This window comes from Corvus moneduloides, chromosome 2 (genome assembly GCF_009650955.1).
Source record: "Corvus moneduloides isolate bCorMon1 chromosome 2, bCorMon1.pri, whole genome shotgun sequence".
Taxonomy (NCBI): Eukaryota; Metazoa; Chordata; class Aves; order Passeriformes; family Corvidae; genus Corvus; species Corvus moneduloides.
The window spans coordinates 82,706,798-82,722,480 of record NC_045477.1 but is presented as its reverse complement, the minus strand read 5'-3'; the positions used below and the strand labels follow the sequence as shown (position 1 = coordinate 82,722,480).

The 15,683-nt window shown below is 43.5% G+C and overlaps 2 protein-coding genes across 2 annotated transcripts in view; one reads left to right on the top strand and one right to left on the bottom strand.

Moving 5' to 3' along the window:
• Window positions 1-11,719, top strand: part of GGACT (gamma-glutamylamine cyclotransferase) — a 28,287-nt gene extending 16,568 nt beyond the window's left edge. Inside the window, exon 2 of the mRNA XM_032100129.1 lies at window positions 8,517-11,719. Within this exon, the coding sequence (XP_031956020.1) occupies window positions 8,534-9,007 (474 nt within the window). The 5' untranslated portion in view covers window positions 8,517-8,533 and the 3' untranslated portion in view covers window positions 9,008-11,719. The remainder of the gene's footprint in view (window positions 1-8,516) is intronic.
• The window catches only part of PCCA (propionyl-CoA carboxylase subunit alpha), a 273,796-nt gene continuing 269,574 nt past the window's right edge, over window positions 11,462-15,683 (bottom strand). Inside the window, exons 23-24 of the mRNA XM_032100130.1 lie at window positions 15,074-15,151; window positions 11,462-11,806 (exon numbers count right to left, since the gene is read on the bottom strand). Coding sequence (XP_031956021.1) covers window positions 11,738-11,806; window positions 15,074-15,151 — 147 coding nt within the window. The 3' untranslated portion in view covers window positions 11,462-11,737. The remainder of the gene's footprint in view (window positions 11,807-15,073; window positions 15,152-15,683) is intronic.

Below are 15,683 nucleotides of genomic sequence, written 5' to 3'. Positions count from 1 at the left end.
GGCTCCAGGAGAAGATTTAAGGGCTTGTGTAACCTTTTCAGTAAATACAGACTTTACAGACCTGTGTTAAATTTTGCATTAGACTACAGAACCTGTTTCTGCATCAGAGACCAAACCACTCTTTACCGAAATGTAAACATTTAATTCCACACATCCCTTATAGGACACATACAAGTTGGAGATTTCTTGTCGTCTATCTTTGACTCTACGAGGCAGGAGGATATTTGAGAGTTTGGTCAGTACGTTTTCTGGATTTGAAAGCAGTTACTCCAGTGCCTCACTAAGTGCAATTTCAGGCTTTTTTGGATGTCCTCAGAATATATATTTGTTTCTTTTGTGTAAAAGATAGGAGGCCAGTAAATGTATTTACTTTGGGATAAGGATGCATTCTCTGTTGCTGAAAAAGGATGTGATCTGTGTTTCAGACTTCATTGCAGGAATTTGCAAGTCATTCTTAGCAAAAATCAAGACCAGGACAGTTGAAATAACTCATTAACTCTCTTTTCATGATGATCTGTGACTTACTTGTTCTGCAGTAAACTTGTTACTAATTTCTAAAGAGAAGTGATATGCCTCAGTGGGATTGAAGTTAATTATATACATCTGTTCATGGTTCTTTGTAGTTTTGATTTGATGTCCTATTTTAGTTTGTATTTTCTTGCCTTTTCTTATATTAGAAAATGGTGGAAGAGATACATTGCTGAGATATGGATTGAGTTTTTATTTCTGACTTGTATTAAGCTGAAATTCGCTTTAAAAATCTTTTTTTAAAATAAAACTACCCACGTAGCTTATCAGTGTAACATTTGCATATACATTTAATCAGTAAGACAAATAACTGTAGTGAATTAGAACAGAATTACAAAATCACTTAGTTCGGAAAAAGACCTTTAAGATTGAGTCCAGCTATTAACCCAGCACTGCCAACTCCATCGCTAAACCATATCCCTGAGCACACATCTGCATGTCTTTTAAATACCTCCAGGGATGGTGACTCCTCCAGTTGAGTGACCGGTCAACTGGTCACTGTGGACACCTCCAGTGACCCTCCAGCCTGTTGAGCTGATTTATTTTGTTACCAGTATGTCCCATGTTAGGTATTATGCTTTTCCACAAATTTGATTCATAGACTGAAAGGATGGTATAAGCCTTTCTTCTTAAAAGAAAAAAAAAAAAAGCGCTCCACTTTTGCTTCTATGCACCTTTAGTAACCTCAGCTGTGGTCCTCTAAATGTGAAGGAGGGCCTCTCCTCCTTCCATTGCTACCTAGTGGCATATATAGAAATAAAAAAGCACTACTGTTAGTGTAACTGCTGTGTGTATAGATATGCTTTATTGTCCACTACTCCTTCTGAACCTCAAAAAATTTGTATGATCCTGCTTCAGAGCAAATGTTCTTGGCAATTACCCCACACTATCCATACCCTTTCTGGTGGAATATTTAAAATTGTGTTTGCATTTAGATCTGGTGGCTCCTCCAGTACAGCTGGTTTTAACCTTCCTCTCTTCTTTTCTGTTGGCCACTAACACTTCACAAGCAAAGCATGGCTCTGTGTAGAAAATCTTTGTGCGCGTGTATATGTGGATGCAGCAAATGCCTGTGAATTACCTTTCTTGAACCCTTTAAAGCAGCCCATAGTTTCCCAGGGAATCATGAGTTGAAAAAAAACGGTCTGTTGAGTTTTTCTCATGTTTCATTTCTGCCACATTGGTCAAAGGTTTATTTTTTAGGAGCTAGTCCATGCTGGAGTAGGTAGTGATTTCTGGAGGAAAAATACTGCAGTGTAATGTGACACTGTTCCCAGATTTATACCTGGATTTTTCTATTTGGCTCATTTAGCAGAGTGCATTTTGTTCCCTGAACATCTGTGCTCTCATTTGGTTTTTAACAAGGTTTGAGGAACATCATGTTGCAGTGACCTCTCCACATGGTGCTGCAGGGCTCTGGCACCTTGACTCATCCCAGGGAGACATCCTGCTACTGCCTATAGAGCCGCTGGCTGGAGCAGCCTCCGCTGTTCCGTCAGGATGTCCAGCTGCTGGCCCTCCCAGCCAGCCACACAGTGAGGCCCAAGAGGCACCACTGGGTCTCGCCTGGGCAGAGCTCATCCCGCCTGCAGCCCCTGCCGTGGCATCTCCACGGAGCAGGAGCAAAGGCATAAGATGGCTTCCTGAGCCACAGGCCCCTGCCAGTTGGGAGGATGCTGTTGCTCAACAATGGGGCTTTATAAATATCTCCCAGGCTCGGTCGCACTCCCAAGGGACAGTGCTGTGCCATGACCTGGGCACCTCTCCCCTTCTCACAGAGGATCATTGTGCAGCTGTTCCCTCATTTCCTTTGTGGAAAGGCACCTCACGATCCCACACAAGACCCCATCTTTTCTCTCTTCCCGTTCTCTCTCTCACCATCCTTTCAGTGTAGAAAAACACATTCCCATGCTTAGGTACTCAAAGTGTTTGCCGTGTTCCACAGGCCGGGATGATCTTCTCGGTCCAAAACAGCGAACTGACCGCTCTGGGTATTGGCATGTAAATTAATGTGCTGACCTCGCAGGGAACCCATCCAAGCTGCAGGCTCTGTCCCGAGTTTCAGGATGTCGGTGGTTTGAAACTCGGCTCTGTTCTGCATCTCAATGATGGAAACCACTTCAAATTCACCGTGGCATAGCAGGGCTGCCCTATCAAAAGTTGTTTTTCTACTTTTTTCCTGTAACAGCAATCTGGCATTTAAAGCTTATGCTCCATTCTTGCGGGTTGTTTTTTTTCCTCCCTTTTGTGTAGATACAACAGTGTAAGCATCTATGCTAGAAGTGCAAAGATGAGATATTTTTGTATATATAATTTAAATTCATTGTCTTGTACTTAAAACTGCATCATAAGGACCCACCATGCTTGAGTGGGATTTTGAGAAGCCATCTAGTCTCTTGCCTTTCTCTAAGGCAAGAATAACTGTAGCATCCATGATAGTTTGAACAAATTCTCAAGAGTTCCAGTTTTCAAGGCTTCCACACTGTTTATTGACTTTCAGTAAACACTTCACACCTCAGTTGGCACTCAAGACTAAGATGCTTGAGGTATTGCTGTGTTCTTGTGATACGTCAGTGTGTTACTCAGTAACACTCAAAAAGGCATGGGGAGAATGGAGTGTGAACAAAGGAGACATGGTTTCTATCCCTGTATAAATTCATGGTTTATCTATTCTCAAATATTTCAGTTCTGGTTTCCCTATGTCGGAAAACCATAGGAGAACCAGTAAAGACTGCTTTTTGGTTTGTTAAATATATGTGGACTTGTCAGCCATCAAGAGAGTAAGCACTGGAAAAGTATCTGGCCACACTGAGCAAGTGCACAGAGCCCCCTGACTCAGGAAGATGAAGCAAGCAGGCATCAGGGAAAGACCCCACAGTAATCTGGCCTCATGCACATGTGCGCAGTCACAGCCTGAGGCTGCCTTCCCTGCTTCTGCCATTGCTGACACAAAAACAGGCGTGAGAGCTCACAGGAAGAAAGGGCCTTTACACAGCACAGTGCTCATCACGTTGACTTGGGGAGGGTCTGGACCCAAGTCTGGAAATGCAGCAGTGTTGCCTTGCCCTGTTCTTGCGCTCTGATGCTGAGCTCAGATAGGGGCACTGGGCCCTCAAGCTTTTTTGGGGTCATTTGTTATGGTTGTTCTTACACCTGTCTGTTCTTATGCCTAGATCTAACTTAACAATTAGAAAGTTGTTCCTATCCATGTTAATGATTCTGTGCAAAAAATTTTGGCTGGCTTTGTGTTCATGTATGCAGAGACCCAACTGTCTCTTCTTAAAACCTTTACCCATATTTGTGAGTGATTATGCCCCATCTCATCAGCTCCTATTTAAGCTCCTGCTGGTTCATTCTTGGCCCAAGTAAAACAGTCCTGGACTCAGTGCTCTGCCCTGAGCTCTTTCTGAATAATTTTGTAGTCCACAGGTTTCTGAATTGAGGTCCCAAGACTTTAGTAAAACTCGTACAACATGATTTAATATTAGGACAAAACAGTCAATACTTACTAATATAATATTCTCTTGAGGTGATAGCTTTCCCTTCCTTCCCCTCAACTCAGTTTGTCCACATCCACTGACCTTCTGTTTCCTTCATCCGCCTTTTCTTGTCCTGATGCACTGGCAATCCCCTCCTGTCTCTGCACTCTCTAGAAATTTAGCCTGTTCATCAGTCTAATGTTGTCTCCAGCGTGTTTCTGCATTCCATCCCCAGCATCTTTTTGCATGTGGTGGTTTTATCTGTTTGTCACTTTGAGACCTTCTAACAGTCACTTTGGGAATTAAACTCTCTGAAAGTACTAAAAATTAATCTAATTAATTTTCTCTATGCAATACAGTTGAAAGTGATTTGGAATGCTTTCAAACAGACAAAAGGCAAATGTTTGCTGTGATGACAAAGGGGTACAAGGCACGTGAGCCATGCTGATTGATGCCTGTCCAAAGGAAGGGCATCCTCACTCCTCCGCCTCCTGGCAGATACTCCAGTTTAAGCGCCAGGAGTATTTGTTGGTTTGGGGATGTGAACTATCCAAGGAAGAAATGAAAAGAATCTGCAGAGGACATTAAGTGGAGTTTCGGGTAGTGCCCAGTAGCATCCAGCATGGCCCTGGTTACTCCAATACTCTTGTTTGTTTTCACAAACCAGCACCTCACGGTTTCGGGGCGGGTGACCGCTGCGAGGAGACTGTAACCTCTTGATTTCAAAGGAGCCATCGTTTCGCTGGTGCCTCTGTGGTTAATGTAAGAAAGGTGTCTTGCCATAAACTTTTTCCGAGGTATTCAGCAAGGTTGGGAAGGGGTCGGCCCAGGCAGGAAGCCCTTGTCTGTGCTATAAAGAAAATAGCTAGCAACAAAATGAAAGCATCAAAGGACCAACAGGATGCGGTCCCAGGAGTCCTCTCTGGCATGTTAGTCCTTCTTGAAAGTTAGCATTGAGTGAAGAGTGACCTTAAAACTCCCTTCATTCAAACAGACTGGGCTCAAGTTTAAAGTTCAAGGCATTTTGTTTTTTCACCTGTTTCCTACAGTTTTTAAGAAACTTCTGAAGAATTAATGTGTAACTATATCTGGTCACAGAGCCAACGCAGAGAATTTTTCTCAAGGGAAAATAATGTTACTGTATGGAGTAAGAGAAATGGATACTTTCTGAGTTAGGTTTTATTTTGTTGAAACTTTTTCTCCCAAACCCACTTCGACCATGATTGCAAACAGCCCTGGAGCCAGCATAATGCATGGCTCCAGGGCCGTGCTTTATTTTTGAAAGAAGCTGGTAGGGTCCTGTAATTGTCTGAGTTGTGCTGAAAAAAAGGTGGTTTTTGCCAAAGCTGCTGCTGCCACTTGGGAAGCAAGGTCTTGTTTTGGGCACAACCTGGGGGCAGAGAGCCTGGTTGCAGCTCCATCTGCGAGTGCACGGTGAGTGAGCCAGCAACTGGCCCCATGGCTGCCCACCCCTCTCTCACCGTGCTGAAGCTGTTGGGAGAGGGAAAACCAAAGCCCTGAGCCTGGTGGGTGAGGGTGGATGTGGATACAGTGCTGCCGCCCTACCAGCGCTAATGCCAAGTGGCAACCCAGGCTCCTGGCTCACACTGGTTGTGAGCCACTTTTCACCCTATCTGTGTGATCCTGAAGTTGTTCCTCTATTTTCTGATCTTTGTATCTTGCCTGATGAAGCAACTAGTAACTGATCCCACAAGTGACTTGGCAGGTCATCTTTCATAGCTAAAAGAAATAGTTTGCAGAGATGACATACAAATTTTACTTATGCTTCCCCATGCCATTAAATTTTAATGACTCTGGTATAAATATTTCATGAAAGTACTTTCTGAATGGGTTTGTTTTGTCCTGGCAGCTAATATTCAGTATAAGTCTGGGCAGGTTTTGTTTGGTTTTTGGTGGGTTTTCTTTTCCTCTCAGGTGGTTTAGTGAAGGTAAGAAGTGTCAAACTGGATTAAGTGAGAAAAGGCAACTTCTTGTTGGTGATTCAGCAAGGGGGTGCCATGGATAACTCTTTTCAGCTGCGTAGTGGAAGCCTGTGAAATGACCCTCAAATACAATTCTGCTCTGTGCTCTCCTGCCACAAGGTGGCTAAAACTGTTTTAAAAGCCCAGGATTTGCAAGTGCTTTAAGTGATGCTAATACATCTACAGCTTTTCTGCAGCGCAACACACGGCACACTAGAGACCAGATTTATTGCGCAGAAAATTGTGTATGTCTTATTTATACAGAGCAGAGATCAGAAAATGTTATTATCAAGTTTATTTCAATCCCTCCTCGGCTGGAGGGCTGCGCTTGGCTTTGTTGTTGGGTTTTTTTTTTAATAGAAGAAGTCATTGTGCCCAGCCCATCCAGGGTGAGCGACAGGACTGCTGTGGGGCACAGCAGTGCCAAAGGGAGCTCAGTGTCCACCTGCCCGCGAGCCACAGCTCACAAGGACATCAGCCTCACATTCCACGCAGACTGTGGCTGAAACTTCAGCTTCCCACTCCATCTCCATTTGTACTGCATGCTGAATCCATCTACTGAAAGGCTAAATCAGAAACACTTGTCCAAACCTGGGTTAGCAAGTTCCTTTGCTGCTGTTGAATTCTGTGGACCCTGCACTGGGATGACGAGTGCCTTTCTTTAAATAGGTGATGTTTCGCAACAGCCAGCTGCTGTGCCATCACAAACAGGGAAGTTGTTTTCACCAATTCCAGGAAATGGTGACAGTCTTCTCTGCAAACTTTTTGGAAGCTTATCTCCAGCTGTACAGTAGGGACAGGGCTTTTGTTTAATGGAAATGAAGCGTATCTTTTTCTTACAGATGCACCACTCACTATAGAGTGTTTATGTGCGTTTTAGGTTTCCCTTTTTATTTTTTAACTTATTAACTCTGACAAGTAACCTCTTGGTTGTGAACAATTTAATTCGCGATTCATTTTTCTGATTCAAAGTGAACACGAGTGCCCTAATCCCCTAATGGGAATTAATTGCATGTTTCAATGCTTAACTCTGATCCTTTCTCAATCCCCACTGGGACAGGTTTCTTCCTGAAGGATCTGTGTTTGTTATTCAAAACACAATCTGAAAGGTAATGATTTTTCTTATAAAAGAGACTCAGGCCGACTGAATATTAATGCTCTTTTTATTGTGAGGGAGTGAGTTGCATCCAAGAAAAAAACCTCGTTTATGTCATGACGGATAAATTACTCTGAAGTATATCTGATAAAATACAGGGAAAAAATCAGCGTGTTCTTATTCCCTTAAGTAAAAGCAGTTTGCCAGTAAATAAAGGCACACACTTGTTTTTGCTTGGAAAGCTGTATTTTGATATAGAGAAAAACTGTTTACTTCACCAAAGGGGAGATTGCTTGGCTACTGAGGATTTTTAAATGACACTACTCTCGGCCAGCAACACACCCTTTTGGATAACTGACCTGACCTAATAGTTTACTAAAATAAAGAGTAAATTGCAGAAAATAGATTAAATTTCTACCTCCAGTCTGTTTTTAAAGATTTCTCAAACTTGAAATACATTATTTAATGACACTCTTTCCAAGAGGAGCTGCATGGGCTCCTCTGATGTTGGGTGTAGGGCCCAGCCAGATGACTGTGGATGAGGCAGGCTCTGCACAGTCAGTGACCACAGGTAAAATGTGGGAAAACATCACAGTGCAAGAACTGCTTCTACCCTACAGAAATGATGGGGTATAAACAGGGCACAGTGTGAAAACATAGTGCAGGAACCATGAAGGTCCCTTCCCCCCGTTACGTTTCAGTAAAGCCAGTCTTTTATCCCATTTAAACCAATTCTGAGTGTTTCATGCTCACAGGTAAAACAAATGGTTGTTCAGGGTCTGTTTTCAAGAGGGGGCTTGCACATGTGCAGAGCAGCTACTTGAGGTGGTGCAGCACTTTGGGGTGTCTGTCTGGGGAAGAGGGGAGGATCACGGCATTACCTGGTCTCTCTGCCAGCAGCCCCAGCTTTCAGTTTCTCTCCCTGGCCCCACAGCTTGCTGTTCAGCATTTGTCTGTCACTCAGCAAGCGGGATCTTGGCGCATTACTGCAAATCCATCAGCACATCCATGAGATGACTCAACACCAGGGTACGCTTGCTTTTGGGGCACCACTGAGCACACCACCACACATTTTGCTGTAGCACAGCTCCCATAATGGTGTGAAAGAAAAATTCTTTAAGAAAGATTCAGAGTTTTTCCTGAGGGTCAGGGATGTGTTGTTGGCTGATGTTGGGGATTCCATGAAGACCGTAATTTGGTTACAGCAAAGAACTGCAAAAGGCTGACTTTCTCCTGGTGTCTGTTTTTCACTGATGTAGTTTTTGTCTGAAAAGTTTCAAGATACTTGAATTATGATACTTAAATGTGGTGTAGGACTACAAGACCACTTTTGCATGTGCCCGAACAGCCTTTTGTGTAGGAGGTGCCTTGGCAGGGCCGTGGTTCTCCAGGGCACTGGCCACATGGGTAACATACCTCTTTGTCTTTCAGCTGCTTTTGGAAGTACGATGGCCCGTGTCTTTGTCTACGGCACACTCAAGAAGGGCCAGCCCAACTACAAGCACATGATCAACACGGCCAAAGGGCTAGCGAAATTCCAAGGAAGGGGCCGCACGGTGGAGAAGTACCCGCTGGTGATTGCAGGGAAATACAATATTCCTTACATGCTGAACATCCCGGGGACGGGTCACCACGTTGCTGGGGAGATTTACTCCGTCGATGAGCAGATGCTGCAGTTCCTGGATGAGTTCGAAGGCTGCCCAGACATGTACCAGCGCACCCTGATGAGAATCCAAGTGGTGGAGTGGGAAGGGAAGGGCAGCACAGGCGAGCCGCGGGCAGCGGCCGACGGCGTCCTGGAGTGCTTCGTGTACAGCACGGCCACGTACCCGCCCGAGTGGGTTGGGCTCCCCTACCATGACAGTTACGACTCCTCAGGGAAGCACGGCCTCTCCTACGTCCTACGGGAAAGCCGGGAATAGAAACGGGGGGTGATGCAGCCTGGCCGAAGACGTAGTGCTAAGCAGGTGTTGCTCAGTAACCTTTCCAGGAAAGCTGTAATACCTTTCTATTAAAATGCAGGATCTCTTGTAACCTCCCCAACCCAGGAGCCTTGGCGCTAGCGTTGAAGTCCTGTAGGCCCAGAGCTGCAGACTCCTCCCCAGGCAGTCAGTGTCCTCCTGGCTCCCCCTACCTGCTGCAAGTAACTGCGTTTGCACCAGGTGTAAAGTAACTGTATGTGCACATCGGGTCTGGCGTCTAATTATTCCCTTAACTTCCCCCTTTGCCTTGGTGCATAATGGAGGTCAGTGAAAGGCAGAGGAACAGATCAGTTTGTTTTCCCTGAACTGACAAATTTTCTTGCACTAATATCTGAAACTGACTTAAATGTCTGCAAAATAAAGCACAACTCATACTGAATATTGACTTGTAATGGTGTTTAGTAGGCTACTGCATGTAAACAGGGAAAGCTGATCATATAGATAACTCGGTGCTTCTAGACAAATAGGAAATTGCTGGAGAAAATGTGAAGAGTATTCTTACTCTGCATTGCAATGGGTGTTTTTCTGAACTGGAAAGGTGTATTTTTAAAGAATGTTTAGTTTTACAAGGCACTGCCAAGAAATATTGAGAGAATTAAGAGTTACATTTAAAATTGTATTTTTAATTTAACATTCTAAGCACTTTGAGTTCCACTTCTGTTCATTGAGTGACTGTAGGATTTGGGGGTGTGTGTGTCTGTGTGTCTGTGTGTGTGTTATGGGGGATGTGGGGGATTTTGGGGACCAGGGAAAGCAAACCGACACTGGAGCCATTGTGAGCACTTACTGTCAAGGTGACTTTTTGCCAAGCACTTTAATGCAGGACTTGCAACCATATGCAAACTGAGTTTCCTACTGAGGGAAAAGATGTTATATACATTATAAAAATATCCAAAGGACCTGTATAGTGATTATTGCAACCCTTAAATTGGGGAAAAAATATGTAAAGAAGATTGTTGTCCCCCTGACCCAACCAACTGTGCTGGTTTCTGTACAATCTGGGAAAATCGTGGCTTTCTGTTGTTACACTCTTGTGCCTTATATTTTCCTTCAGCTGCAGTGTTTGGTACAGATAGATTGTACAGTAGCCAAAGCTGCCAAAGGGATGGGAGCAGGCATTGTATGCCATGCAGTGAGCCAAGGTACCATCAAATGCAGCAAGGATACAATTAAGAACAATATTGTACTTTTGCTTCACTGCCAGTAGCCCTGTGATGGCCAGAGGAGATCCGGGGTAGGGAATCAGCCTAAACTTTAGCAGTAGTAGGCACTGCTGCATCTCATTTAGAAAAGCTTTTATGTTGCTGCAATAAGCAAAACAAGTAACTTGACAGTAGAATACTTGTGTCTCTTTACAATACTTGTCTGTTTAGGGCACCCTGCAGAGACTGAACTGTGCGCCTTTGGGAAGGGGCAAGATGGCAGTAAGACTTGTAAAGAGATCTGCAGGGTGTCTGCCTCAGTTTCTCCAACTGCAAAAGCATTAATTTTCCCAGAAGGCTGGTACTATTCAAACACTCTCCTTACTCATCTTGATGAGTTTTGTAAACTAATTCCCTAAGCAGATCCCTGTGCTACATTCCCCCTTGGCCATGTGATGTAGTTAATTAGCAGTGTCTCGGTAACATGAAGGATGCCTCTTCAGTCAGAAGTTTCAAGCAGAATCAAACGTTTCTGGTTGAACATGAGTCACCAGCCCTGTCACAGACTGTTTTCAGCCTTCACCTTCCAGGAAAGGGCCCAGGCACCTCTGGCCACAGGTTTCTTTCTGGGAAGTAGCACATCCTAGGCAAGAAAATGAGAGGAAGCCTGGTCTGAGGGACAACACGTGCTCCTAGCAGTACCTTGCGGCAGCTAAAGAGATCTGAGAACAGTGCCAGCTCCTTCTGTAAAGACTTGCATCCAGTAACCAGGATCACAAAGACAAGGGTGGGGAAATTGAGTATGGAGTTTGAATAGAAAGAAGACAATTCCCTTACAACTTTAAATGAAAATACATGACAAATGTCTGCACTAGCAAAATAAAGCCTCTAACCTGTAATTTAAATCTAATCTATACAAATCATTCAAAATATAATAATATATAAGTATTTTAAACATATAATAAATAATTCTATAATAATTTATTATTAGTTAATAAATAATAATTCAATAAATATATATCCTAATTCAAAATAAATCGGATCAGAATTTAAGCCATTGGTGGTACTTGTGCAGCACTTTTACAGAGTAAAGGAGAACTGCTCAGTTTGCTCAGTGGTTAATTTTTCATTCTTGCCAACCATTCTGTACAGCCTGGCTGGGGCCTCAAACCAGGGACATTGCTGTGAAGAAGACAAATCAGATTTGGGCTTTTGTTATGTTTTCTTTTTTTAAAAAAAGAGGCTTTTCCTGTTTCAAAGCAGAAATGGTATTTTATTGATTTTTTTTGATCCTGAAAAATCAAAGCATTACAAAGGTTATGTACAAGTATTTCTGGAAGTAAAAATCTGGGATCTGTTGCCAAGATTTAACATCTGTGTTTGCTGTCTTAACCACTGCTACAGTAAATATGCCTGTATAAAATCTTGTGCGTAGTACTGTCCATTTTCTGTGTTGAATTGTCTTAATGTTACTTTACAGATAAAAATAATAAAGGCTTAGTTAATTCAACAGTGTGAAGGCAACCTTTCATTCCAGTTCCACCAGCAGATCTTCTTCTCCAACGGTGTCACCAGCTTTGCAGTGCACAGCTTTCACCTAGGGTACAGAAACAGCAGAATTTAAGCCCTTCTTCGACAGGCTGGTGAAATAAATGGCTTGGCTGACACGGCTTGTATTGCACAGAGCGCTGTGTCTGCATGCACAGGGTGATGGCCACATGCCAGGGACACTGATCCACCTGTGCTGCAAGGGCCTCAAGAGGCTGAGTGCTCGACCTCCAGTGCCCAGAGCCCAGCTGGGTTTTGAGTACCAGTGCTTGACAAATGGTGTCCAACCCAACAGGGTATTCAGGCACCTACCATTAGCTGGAGTGCTTGCAACACGAGGTGCTTGAAGACCTGAATGTTGGATAGAGATGCCACCTCTTAAAATTAAAAAGCACCTTTTTTTACCTGGTTGCACTGCTGGTTATTTGTTTTAAATCAGAGGACAGGCTGACTCTTCAATACTCATGTTGGGACGTTGCAATGAAATATTCCACCATTTCTTTCATTACAGTTCTTAAATATAGCTGAATTTTGGAACTGCAGCCATGAGTGGGTTTCTCTCAATCTCCAGAGGGCTGGGATAGGGGATTCAAATCTGAATTGGGATCCTTTAACGTAATTGAATTTGGCAAAGTGCAACTACATCTGTAGATGAATTACATACTCACATGCAGATTCCTGAGTTTTAAAACACAAACACCCTAGACCAGTCCCTCATTTCCTCTATAAAAGGCTGCAACATGTTTGAATTCCCTTTCAGCACATGAAGCAACAAAAAGTATTTGAGGCTGTATAGTTTGCTTCCAGTATTAATTCAGAGCTCACACTGACATGCCCAAATCCTTGTCCAGCAGATTGCTCCTTTTAATCATCCAAACACTACCCTGGGATCCTGAAGGAAATGCACAGCATACCCCAAGTAGCAGGCTATGATGGACACACTATTGCCCACATCCACATTTGACAGTCCAAAGCCACATGAGCCACAAGCAGATCTCTGGCTCTGTAGCACAGGCACGCTCACAGCACTGCTCCAGAAAAGACGCTGAGCACAGGCAAAGACAGTGTGATATGTACAAACAAGGGTTTCATTTCTAACTCAGTAGCTGGGCAGTGTACCCCATTGCTGAGCCTCAATCTCCCAGGAAAAGCAGGGTGAAAAACATTCTACCCCTTGCTTTTCTTTTTCTACAAAGCCAAGGTTCAGCAAACATTGGAGCTAACTCGTGTTTCAAGCTCCCCAGTGATTTCTGCCATGCAGCAAGGCCGGCTCCTTGTGCTGACCCAGGCGCAGCTGTCCTGTAGAAGACAGGAGGCTCACCAGTTCCTCTCCAGCTTTCTCTCATTTTTAAACCACCTGCAGCTGGAGTAAACTCAAAGTAGATAAAAACAAGCCACTTTTCTCACAATTACAAACAGGAAGATGGGGTTTGATACAGAAAAGGAATTCAAGTCAGGAATGAAAATGGGAACGTCTTCCAGCTGAAGACAAATGAACTGAGTTTCAAAACACAGTTTCAAAGCATCAAAACATGAACTAACAGCCTGTGCCAAACATCCCATTCCTGTGGAGAGGCCAAGTTATTTTAGCACTCAGAGCCATGACTTTGCACTACAGAACAGGATGAATTCTGTTTAGCAGCTTCATTTCTACACAGCCCAAAACTTTTGTGCTTATTCAAATTCTTAACATTCTAAAGGTCAAATAATGTGCTTGCTATTAAAATGGGCACACCAAGGTGCACACGAGGCCCTCTGAATGGCCTGTGCACCTTTCACATCCTACCTTGGAGGATTAATAAACCAAACACAGGTTTTATGTGGCATCTCTACTGAGTGAGTGGGAAATACTTATTACTGGGAGAAGTACAAGCAGGATTATAAGGAACAGGCGCATGGATTGCCGAACACCTTGGTGGGAAAGGGAAGGTTAAAGTGAAAAATAAATGGGGTGGGTGGGAGAGGGAATGGCATTTTAATTATAAATACTCACTAGTTCAAACCAGTGAATGCAAAGAGCAGCAATAAGGGGCTAAACAAGCACTGATGAAAAACTAAATGCTTGGAAATATTAATCAAGTGAGAAAATAAATTCTACAGAAATTAATGCATGAAATAAAATAATAAAGTGGCAATGTTAGAGCAAAAGGAAAAGGAACATACTCATTCTCTCAGTATTTTTTCTCTTGAGACCCAATTTTGCACTGGATGCACTGGAAGAGGCAAGTCCTGGGACCCAGCCTTGGTGACAATTTGAGAGCTGTGCCAAATAAGCCTTTCTTGTAAACACACAAACAGTCCTTGGCATTGAGAGCCATCCTGAGATCTCAGCAAACCTTGCCAGTGGCAAACCCCGTCCCTGCCCACAGAGTCAAGCTCCCTGCTGCCTCCATGTGGGCTGAAGGGTCCTGCCCTGGGGTCTGTGCTTCAGAGAGAGCAGAGGGGCTTGACCCCAGGTAGAGGTGGGCTACAGCAGGTTAGGAAATATGCAGTAGAGGAGAATATATAATCCAGATCCAGACCATGCTCTCCCATTGGAAAGGATGGACCTGGGCCCCATCTCCAGGTGATGGTTTCAGGCTGTGAATTCTAATCTGGCACAGGGATGCTCTGAAGTCCCAACTTGAGGTCTGACAGTCCCCAGACCAGCTGGGGTTTAGGGCATGCACTTGTCACAAAAGCTTAACCAGTTCCCTGCCCAGAGTGCTGGTTTTGGCACATCCTACACTGCAGGAAAGTCCCAGCTCCAGAGCTGCAACGTTGATTCCTTAGAAGCAAGATACCACAATGCACAGCCTTGCAAAGCTTAACAAATGTGCAGATCTAGGCTTGATATTTAACAGTCACAATAATAAAAAATTGCTGTTTTCTCCCTCCTGCAAAAGCACTTTCTATGCCTTGTTCTGGGTGGGTTTTTTTAATGTCAAATTATTTGCCATTAAATAATTAACTGGCAAAGAGATCTCTCCTCTTCAGTTGCTCTCCGGAAAGATGAAATTTGGAGAAATGGTCTGCAACACCTTTCAATTCAACTTGGCATTGTAACATCACAGAAAACAAATCATTTAAAAGAAAGAGAGTTATATGAATTTCCGAAGCCAGTAAAACTATTTCCTGCTGTGCTATCTAAGGCTCGGAACTACTTAACAGCATTCACAGCAGATGCAAATGTTACAAAATTAAAGACACCTCACTTTGAAAGACTTACAACAATCAGACTTAATTCCTTAACAACCAGAATCCTCCTCCTTTTCTTTTTAAATTCTATCCTGTTTGACAAGTTGCATATGGTTTTAAGTGACCTAAGGTAGCTTACCTTGCCTGTTTTAGCAGCCATCATACTGTTCTGCATTTTCATTGCTTCAATTACACAAATCTCTTGACCTTCCGAAACCTGGTGAAATTCAAGCAGTACAAAATGAGGACAGAGGATTTGAAATGTTCCAAGTGTAATGATTCTTATGGAAAATAAAAGGATTATTTCATTAAATGCTACAAAGACTTTCATGACACAAGTCAAGTCAGCCAGTTACAACAGTCTCAACAGAAATGACAATCACAAAACTGGCAGCAAAATAGGGGAAAAAAATCACCTGCTTAAAACTATCACTCCAGGCCAATCTGAAAGGCTCCTCTCCCATCACATCCATTCAGCTCCAACTTCTACAGTTCACATTCCACAGTTCACACCACCACAGTTCAATATCAATTAAATGCAGAGCAAAATTTAATTTGTGCATTTTTGGCCAGGGAACTTTTGCTTTGCTTCCCTGGCACGGGGCCCACAGATACTCATACTGATTCAGAAGCCAGAAGTTTCTTGGCAGGTGTCCGGGGGAGCTTGGGCTGGAAGGTCCAGCAATACCCAGTGGGCTGATGCTGAGGAGAATGTCACCCCTCTGCACATGGCAGCATTTGATGGCAGC